Genomic DNA, 8,956 nt, shown 5'->3' with positions numbered 1-8,956 from the left:
TTGATGACAAGTTTGAAGCTATGGAACATACTTAGAGCCTTTGTACAATCAAAACTGTTTGGCACAATAGAAATAGAGTTGCCATAGATAAGAACTCTATACTCATGGCTTATGTTATCTTTGTAAGCATTGTAAAGGATAAGGCTAGACACAATGAGCATGATTTTAATTAGCTTTTTTAGTACCTTATAAAGGGAAGGATATGATAATGTTTCGGGCATCCAACGTTTTTTATACTTGCGGAACGTCTTAAATGACGAGCGCAATATCAATATATTTCACATCGAAAATGTGAATAAAAAAAAGGTAGATCTAGTGAATTCACTTCATCGGGAGAGGTTTAAAGGATGGGCTCGGAGCAGAGAAGTGCAGCGAGAGAGAGAGAGAGAGCGTGGAGCATGGCGGGCAGACATGGCGTCTCTCTCATGGCCGCGCTCTTCTTCTTCTTCTTCTTCTTGGCAACGCTAGCACTATCACCATCAGCGTCAGAATCACCTTCTTTTTCTTCTGTCCTTTATAAGACTGCATCATCGACGCCATCAGCTGCTTCCATATCATCGTCATCCTCCTCCTCTAGTAGTGCACTGTGCGACGCCCCTGCCGTCTTCGCGTTTGGGGACTCTCTCACTGACACAGGCAACGTGGTGCGCATATTCCACCCCGTCCTCAAGCAGCCCCGCTCCCTCCCCTACGGCTCCACCTTCTTCCAGCGCCCCGCTGATCGCTTCTCCAACGGCCGCATCCTCATCGACCATCTCGGTAATTACACACACACGCGCTCTCTCTCTCTCTCTCTCTCTCTCTCTCTCTCTCTCTCTCTCTCTCTCTCTCTCCGACTTCATAGAGATGAGGCTCCACCTTTGCTTATCAATAAGCCCTTCCATGCCTTCAATCTCCGCCATGGCAACCTAGCTGCTGGCAGGCTCTAGTCAAATTCTTATTTACCTTCTCTATGGTTGGTTCTCTTCTTGGCTACGCCAACACGTTCAAAAGAAATAAAGTTCAGCAAGAGAAGTCCTCAATAGTTCCGTTCCATTCAGCGAGAGCCTCTCATTGAAGACATTCTTCACTCTCAAAGGTTTTACTTGCACTAATCTCTAATTAGCAGCCTAAAAGTAATTAAGACCAATGTATCGTTTGGCTTTGATTACAGTTCAAAGGGTTTAATTACACTCAACACTTAATTAGTACCAATGTACCCTTCTGGATTTCTTGGCTGAACTGTATGGACTCCCATTTAGTGTTGCTTGCCGAAACTTGGCTAGAGTACAACTCTTTCTAAAGAGTTACTCCACTATTAGAGCACTGTTGCACTTGGTGCAAATGGGTGGTGCAAATGGGGCTAGTGGGGTTTTCAAATCCTCTCCCTCACCTCACGGTCACACCTTGTGCGAGTGCTAGGGATAGCCTTTGTGTTAATGGTTTTCTCAAGGAACATGACAAAAAAGGCCATTGAATTCCTATGTGTGATTGGTGGATCATTTCTTGAGCTTTTTTTTGGAGCAATAGGAACCCATGGAACTTGTTAACCCTACTAGCCTTGTACTACAACTGTATTTTTTTGCTAAGGTTCATGGGGGGGTACTCATGGGAATCCAAACCCCACTCCCACTATTGGCATATGGGTGACTGTGTGGTAGTGGGGGGAAGGGGAACCTATTGGTGGGAGTGGGTTTCCTCAACAATCTTCCTATACTATAGCTATAGAGGCCATGCTTCTAATACCGAACATGGGATAGTTCATGAATAGCATAGTTGTCTCTTGGATTTGGAAAGTATTTTGTCATATTATAACCAAAATGATCCTAGATTTAAAAAATTCCCAACATTCTCTCCAATAATTTCATGGATTTTTTTCAAATTTAGCAATTCACTTAGCACTAAACCTTAGTTTCTTTGTGAATAATGTTTTTAACACCTTGTCTTGAAAGAGAGAATTCAAATGAGCATTAAGTCTGTTATGTCTCGAGAAGCTATCATTTTATAATTCACCTAGTTTTTGTTAAATTGCAGTGTCTACCTTGGGCTTGCCCTTCTTGAACCCCTTCTTGGACTTTGTGGGCACAGACTTCTCGGCAGGGGTAAACTATGCCATGGCAAGTGCCACTGCCCTCAACACATCCTATTCCACAGCTCTTGGTGCCCCTCCAATGGTCCCTTATACCTTGGATGTCCAACTCCAATGGCATGACTCTGTTTTGAAACTCATAAATGCAGGTTAGAAGAAGTAAGCTAGTAAAAATTTTCTTGTGCATTCGTATGTAATGTAAATGTGTTTGGTCTAGCTTGACATTCCTTGTCTTGACACATACATAATATCATTGCTATTGTAGGGTTAGATGGACTAGTGACCAAGCTACCAAATGCTAGTGCAATTGAGGATTCCATTTATTACATTGAGTTTGGGGGTAATGACATTACAAATTACCTTGAAAACTCAATGACATATGAGGAGATCATAAGGATGTTGCCAACCATATTGGAAAAAATCAGGGATGCTATTGAGGTTTGTACATCATTTTGTTTATGAACATTTACGTGTGTTTTTATGCTTTACTTAAATAGTACTTTTTTTGTCTTCTAGGATAGTAAAACTTAGTGCGTACAACTTTTTCTACTCGCATAATGCATAAGACCACTATATGTACGTGACTTTTGGGTGATGCCATGTGATAACACCTTGTATGTATAGCTTGGCATTTAAGTGATCGTTGATATATCCCATAGATATGCATATATGTACATGACTTTTGGGTCATGCCATGTGATAACACCTTGTACTTAGCTGGGCATTTAAATGACTATTGATATATCGCATAAATATGCATATATGTACATGACTTTTGGGTGATGCCATGTGATAACACCTTGTACATAAAACTGGGCATATAAGTGATATTTATTGATATATCCCATAAATATGAATACATGTGTTGGTTGAATATCTAATGTTTCCTTTCGTTTGATGCAGCACTTGTATGAGCAAGGGGCTCGCACTTTTGTAATTAGTGGAATTGGCACTATGGGATGTAGTCCCCAAACAAAATACTTCCTACCTAGAAGTACTCTAGATACACAAGGATGTATTGCATGGGTTAATGAGATTTCTCGTAACTATACAAACTCATTGGGCTCTCTTGCATCATATATGCAAGATACTCTTCCCAACTCAAGCTTTGTTTTCCTTGACCTCTATGCAGCATTTGAGGATATTATCGCAAACCCTAGTGATTATGGTAAGACTTGTTTTAAACATATGCCAATAAATAATGCACATTACAAAGTGTTTCTTCTAATAATCTCTCAAAGGCATACATCGGTCTTTGACTTCAAATGCTTCGAATTAAACTTCTAAGATATGCATTTTCTATAAAGTTTTTCTATCATTTGTGGTTAAAAACGTTACTAACAGAGCAAGAAATTTGTTTTCCCAACATTTTTGTCAGAGACTACTAATGTGCTTCCCCAATGAGATATGCAAACTATTGAAGTAATTTGGAAAGTACTTTCAAGTACTTGGAAATTCTAAAACTAAAATACGTCGTAGAAATTGGTATCCCAAATACTTTTGAAAGCTAAAAACAAGTTAGCAAAGTAAGAGTTGGGTTATAGCTAGGGTTAGCAGGAGGGAGAGTGGAACCCCACTCCCCCTGTTAACACTTGGTCGCACCCAAGGTCTGCAAGTTGAGTGGGGTGATCTTAATTACACAGTCACCCTATTAGCACTTGTGAAAATCTTGGTGCTAGCACAAGACTAGTAGGGCGAACTCAATTTCTTCTTTTTGATTGGATCATCTAACGAGGTGTAGAGATGATGAGCCTATCAGATGTCAGTCTCTTTTTACATTTCCTTGAAACTTGAGTGTGTTGGTTGCTAGAAATTATGACTTATATTAAATTTCCCCCTGCATTCACCCTATGGTGCAACCTCAAGGTGAGTGGGGCTAGAATTTCAATCGTTTGCTGCCACTCATCTTGGGACAACATAGCTCTAAGTAAGTTTCTTAGATACAGTATCGAGAGTGTTCAAAAAAGAAAGTTATGGTGTCAAGAGTGTTCACACTACACAAGCCAATGGGGTCATAGCTCAATGGTAGAGGCACGGATTGAGTTTCATAGGGGTGTGCGTGTGTGTGTGTGTGTGTGTGTGTGTGTGTGTGTGTGTGTGTGTGTGTGTGTGTTTGAATCCTATGTAGACCTCTAGAGGCATTATTGTTGAAAGGAAAAATATTTTTAAAAAATGTATTCCGAGAAAGTTAGGATTGCCTTGGATTTTGTAGTTTTTGGGCCATTTTATAAGTAGAATAACCCTAGACATTAGAAAATGTGGGATGAGCACTCCCTTTTTTTTTAAAAAGACGATAGAAAATGTGGGATGAGGTTAATTATAAAAAACGTGGATAAGGATAATAATAAGAGTGACGTCCAATGTGTACATACATGTCATAAATGTGGGATAAGGATAATTATACAAAACGAGGATAAGGATAATAACAGGGAGGTCCAATGTGCACATGCATCATACATGTCATAAAGGGGGTGGTGGTGCATGGGGATGGGATGCAGGCCTGACGGATACATTGAACGCCTGCTGCGGCGCGCCGGAGAGCCTGCCGGGGACTGTGAACGGCTTCCACGCGCTGGCGTCGTGCGGGCCGGACACCCGGGTCTGCCAGGACCCCCAGTCCTTCCTGAGCTGGGACGGCATCCACTTCACCGACCACACCATCCACGGCATCCTCCAGCGCTTCCTCCAAGGCCGCTTCATCTACCCCCCCACCGCCCTCTCCTCTTGCAACAAGCAGCCCCCCTCCCGCGCCGTCTCCTGATTACCACCTACTATCCATTCTTCACGAACTTATTAATTAACGGCCCCTGAGCTACCTTCCTAGACCTCCATATTCAAAGTAGCCATTCTTCACGAACTTATTCATTAACAGCCCTTGAGCTACCCTCCTCGAACTCCATATTCACAATCTTATGTATCATCACCTTTTCCATGGATATGTTGTCCTACCCATTCTAGGATTTCCCCCATCGAAAACTCGTAAGGAGATTGTTGAGTATGTTCACAATGGCTTCCAATGGGTTAGGCCCAAAATGAGTTATTTTTCTAGAGAATTTATGGCCATCCATTTGTAGGCCATTGTGATGTATTTTATGTCTTCATATCCGATCATTTTATGACACCATTAACTTGGTATCACATTCTCTCTCTCTCTCTCTCTCTCTCTCTCTCTCTCTCTCTCTCTCTCTCAAATCAAGGGTAAGGTACCAGTAGTATGATGGCTAACTTATAATCCTGTGTATACATCATACTTAATGAAATGGAGATTAAGATACATAGGAAGGTTGACAAGAGAAGGTAATGCTCCAAAGTAAGTATTACGACTCGAAATGTCATGTCAAGAAGAGCAAGGTAATTTTTGCAATTTAGTTTACATTTCTATGTGTGATTAATATTTATTATTTAAAGGTTTACTTGGGTGACTCCCAAACCAAGGAGAAAATCCTCGAGCCTATGTGAGAAGAGGTTTGGTACTTAAGAAATAAAGAGAATTTTTTTTGAAGGCTGATATTATAATAATGAAAAAGGGAAATATGAATCTTTGAAAACTTGCATGTGGTTCTCTCTCTCTCTCTCTCTCTCTCTCTCTCTCTCTCTCTCTCTCTCTCTAAGAGAGCAGGAGAAAGGTTGCACATACAATAAATAAGAGGGGTTTTCTTTTGAAGGGCTTTATGATGATGAAAAGAGAATACATGAGTCTTTGAAAAGTTATTTGTGGCTCTCTCTCTCTCTCTCTCTCTCTCTCTCTCTCTCTCTCTCTCTCTCTCTCTCTCTCTCTCTCTCTCTCTCTCTCTCTCTCTCTCTCTCTCTCTCTCTCTCTCTCTCTCTCTCTCTCTCTCCTAGAGAGATGAATTTCTTTTCTAATTGAAGATATGAGATGAAATGATGTGCTAACGATTAAACATGTGTATGCAATGTATGCATACTCTAAAAATAGCCACAAAGATGCACATACTCTAAAATAAGAGAGATTGATTTTCTTGATCAAATGATATTTCAATGGTTAAACACATGCATGTAATGTGTGCATATTCTAAAAACATGCATAAATGTACATGCTCTATAAAAGCACACATAATATATGTACACATGTATACATATGTGCAAACACATTCATTTATGTATACGCATACACACACATGTCTATATACACATAAACATAGGAGTAAGGAAAAAAATGGAGAGAAAGAGGAGGGAGGGAGATAGAAAAACTCAATGAGAAAGAGAAAGAGGACTATGAAAGAGAAAAGAGAGGAAATAAAGGAGACACAAGACAATGGATAAAAACTTATACAACATGCACATACATACATGCATACACACACATGTAGATATATACATCCATGCACGAACACATACTTGGCACATACATCCATGCATACATATATGCGTAAATGACATGCACACGTACGAGGTGAAAAAGGATGAGAGATAGGAGACTCAAGAAAAGAAAGAAATAATGCAAGATAAAAATAATAAGAGGGAGAGAGATCAGAACATATGCATGGAAGCATATGTATTAAGCCACTACACGATATAGGCCTTATACTAACGTTAAAAGCGACGAAAATGTAAATAACAAAATTTGCCCCCGTCGTCGCAAAAAGTGTCGTTATTGGCGACGTCGTAGAACAGTCGATATCAGCGTCGCTATTTGTGTCAGTATCAGCGTCGACGCTGATACCAATGCAAATAACAATGCTGATAACGACACTCTGTGACGCTAATAACAATGCCAATAACGATGCATGCAATAAATTTGCGACGCTAATAGTGACAGTAACATGGAAAAAAATTTGTGGCAAGGCAGCAAGCTGCCCTGCCACATATAGCACTATGTGCTTTATTTGGGCCATACAAAATAGTTTCTGCACTATATACAATGCTCATGTAAACAAAAACAAAGTGTACTTAAATCATAACACTGATACATGAAATAAATACATGATCGCATAATGAAAGTGATTGGTACAATCATGGCAAGATATCACTACTACCTAGAAAATGTCTACACAAATCAGGCGACTAAAAAAGAAGGGTGTGTGAGCTCCAGGGATCCAAGGGTGAGCTATACATCCTCGCCATCCAAAAGCTCGTCCTGCTGCAAAGGAGCATCGAACGGACTCTGCAAAAAAAGAAATAACTACACATCAGCCCACCATACAATAATGCATTCTAATTAAACATGGTAACTACAGACAAGAAAGATGAGTGACTTACAGGGCCATCACGTCTATACAATGGGTTGATCAATGTAGTGAGACCGTGCCTCTCTACATATCGAGTCTCAAGGCCGGTCGGATCATGATTTCTAATGGAGTGCTACAAAGAAAACAAAATACTAACTGTTAGAAACATGATTGTCAGTACAAAGGATATTACAAAAAATAAGCAAGTAAAACAAAAGAAGAACTTAGAAAGTCCTCCAGATATGTCCTGTGGCCGCCACTCCTAAGATAATGGACCACTCCGGCCTCTCGTCATACCCTCGTCACCTCGCGCTGCTGACTCCAACGTCCTGGAGAATTTGTAGCCTCCTCCCTCAGTCGGCGCCAATCGTCCGCGTCTAGCCACTCGGGCTTTGCAGCCCCACTCTTGAGTGCCTTGCGTGCGTCCGATCGTCTGTGTGACATATATGCACGCATGCAGTCCATTATCCAACCCATAGAAAATCTATCTATTGTGGTTGGAACCGGAAACTCCTCATGCAAGGATGCTACTATGTAGTCCTTGCTCCCCTCCAGTATGTTTTTCCAATGATCTAAGACGTTGTGCCGAAAAACTTGTTGGCACAACTCTCTCATGCGAGCCATCACCCTCCTCCCCTCATCATTCATGATGATGTCTCGTAACCTATCATCGACAAGATAGGCATATCCCTCTGGGGTATGCCTAAGATGGGTCCTCTCCCACCTGCGTCCATGCTCCTAGGCATATCTAGGAGACCTCTGTACATCCGGTGTACCGATCGGGATAGTATCTATCGGTGTAGCACCCATAGGGGTGCCACCTGCAGACGGAGTAACTGGAGTAGACATCCCCACAAGTGTGGCAAATCCTGGAGGTGACACAACTCCAGCAGAATGACAAGATGGAGACACCATGTCTGTGCCTCCATAGCAACCACCTAAGCCACGCTCCTTGGAACCGCCACGAGAGCAAGCAGTAGCACCTGTATCCTGTACCGACCGCATGCTCACTGCCTCCGTATCTCTATAGCATCCCCCTAACCGTGAAGCACTCCCTCCCTCTGGCCCAAGTCTGAAGTGTCAACCTCGTTTGCTCAAAGCTGAAGCATCTGATCGCGCCGAAGTAGATCTAATAGAGCGGCCTGACGATATCCAAGACAGCTCCTGGTCCGCCATGTCTCTGAATCTTACCATCTGATCTGGAGACATACGCGTGAAGATATCATGCAACTCCTTATCGCTCATCCCTCGACTCATCCTGATGATCTAAGTATCCAAAAAGGTCACCTACATAGATAAAAAATGATGTTAGCATAATTAATTTAAATCATACAAAGCACGGTAATACAAATCATAAAAAAATGATCTCGCTTAAAATGCATATCTTATGTACCCTTATAAGAGATTAGTCAACGAATTGAGTAAGTGGATGCTCCAAGTATGAAGTATCCTATGGTCCCATGTTAATCTCCTCACACAACTCCACATACACTCAACGGTCGATAGACATGTCACCACAAAAGGATTAGTCCACCTTGTTCTCAAAGAATTCTTGGACTCCTATATTTCCATCATTATTAGCCAATGCTGGCTCCTCTACATGCTCCAAGATTTCGGTGGCCTCCACCCCTTGCAATATTGATCCCTCTATTTGCATATTATCCTCATCTATGCTCAGAACATCACTTTGATCATATAC

At 41.4% G+C, this 8,956-nt stretch overlaps 1 protein-coding gene across 1 annotated transcript; it reads left to right on the top strand.

The window, feature by feature from the left end:
* Positions 1–328: 328 nt before the first annotated feature.
* On the top strand, positions 329–5,206 carry LOC148041716 (GDSL esterase/lipase At1g09390-like). Its single transcript, XM_087681670.1, has 5 exons — positions 329–759; positions 2,014–2,217; positions 2,334–2,506; positions 2,972–3,236; positions 4,567–5,206. The coding sequence occupies exons 1-5, from the start codon at positions 348–350 to the stop codon at positions 4,827–4,829; spliced, it is 1,317 nt and encodes a 438-aa protein (XP_087537796.1). The 5' UTR covers positions 329–347; the 3' UTR covers positions 4,830–5,206.
* Positions 5,207–8,956: the final 3,750 nt, after the last annotated feature.

Source organism: Lygodium microphyllum, chromosome 1, assembly GCF_053477565.2.
Source record: "Lygodium microphyllum isolate KBCC chromosome 1, Lygodium_microphyllum_v1.1.10, whole genome shotgun sequence".
NCBI classification, from domain to species: Eukaryota; Viridiplantae; Streptophyta; class Polypodiopsida; order Schizaeales; family Lygodiaceae; genus Lygodium; species Lygodium microphyllum.
Note: the sequence above shows the minus strand (reverse complement) of the source record. Positions and strands in the feature narration are given on the sequence as shown.

What these genes read in the sequence shown, in the direction of transcription:
- LOC148041716 (XM_087681670.1), top strand. Translation starts at nt 348, where the DNA reads ATGGGCTCGGAGCAGAGAAGTGCAGCGAGAGAGAGAGAGAGAGCGTGG. An exon ending in CATCCTCATCGACCATCTCG is followed by an intron (nt 760 to 2,013) that starts GTAATTACACAC and finishes GTTAAATTGCAG; the next exon opens with TGTCTACCTTGGGCTTGCCC. An exon ending in TTTGAAACTCATAAATGCAG is followed by an intron (nt 2,218 to 2,333) that starts GTTAGAAGAAGT and finishes TTGCTATTGTAG; the next exon opens with GGTTAGATGGACTAGTGACC.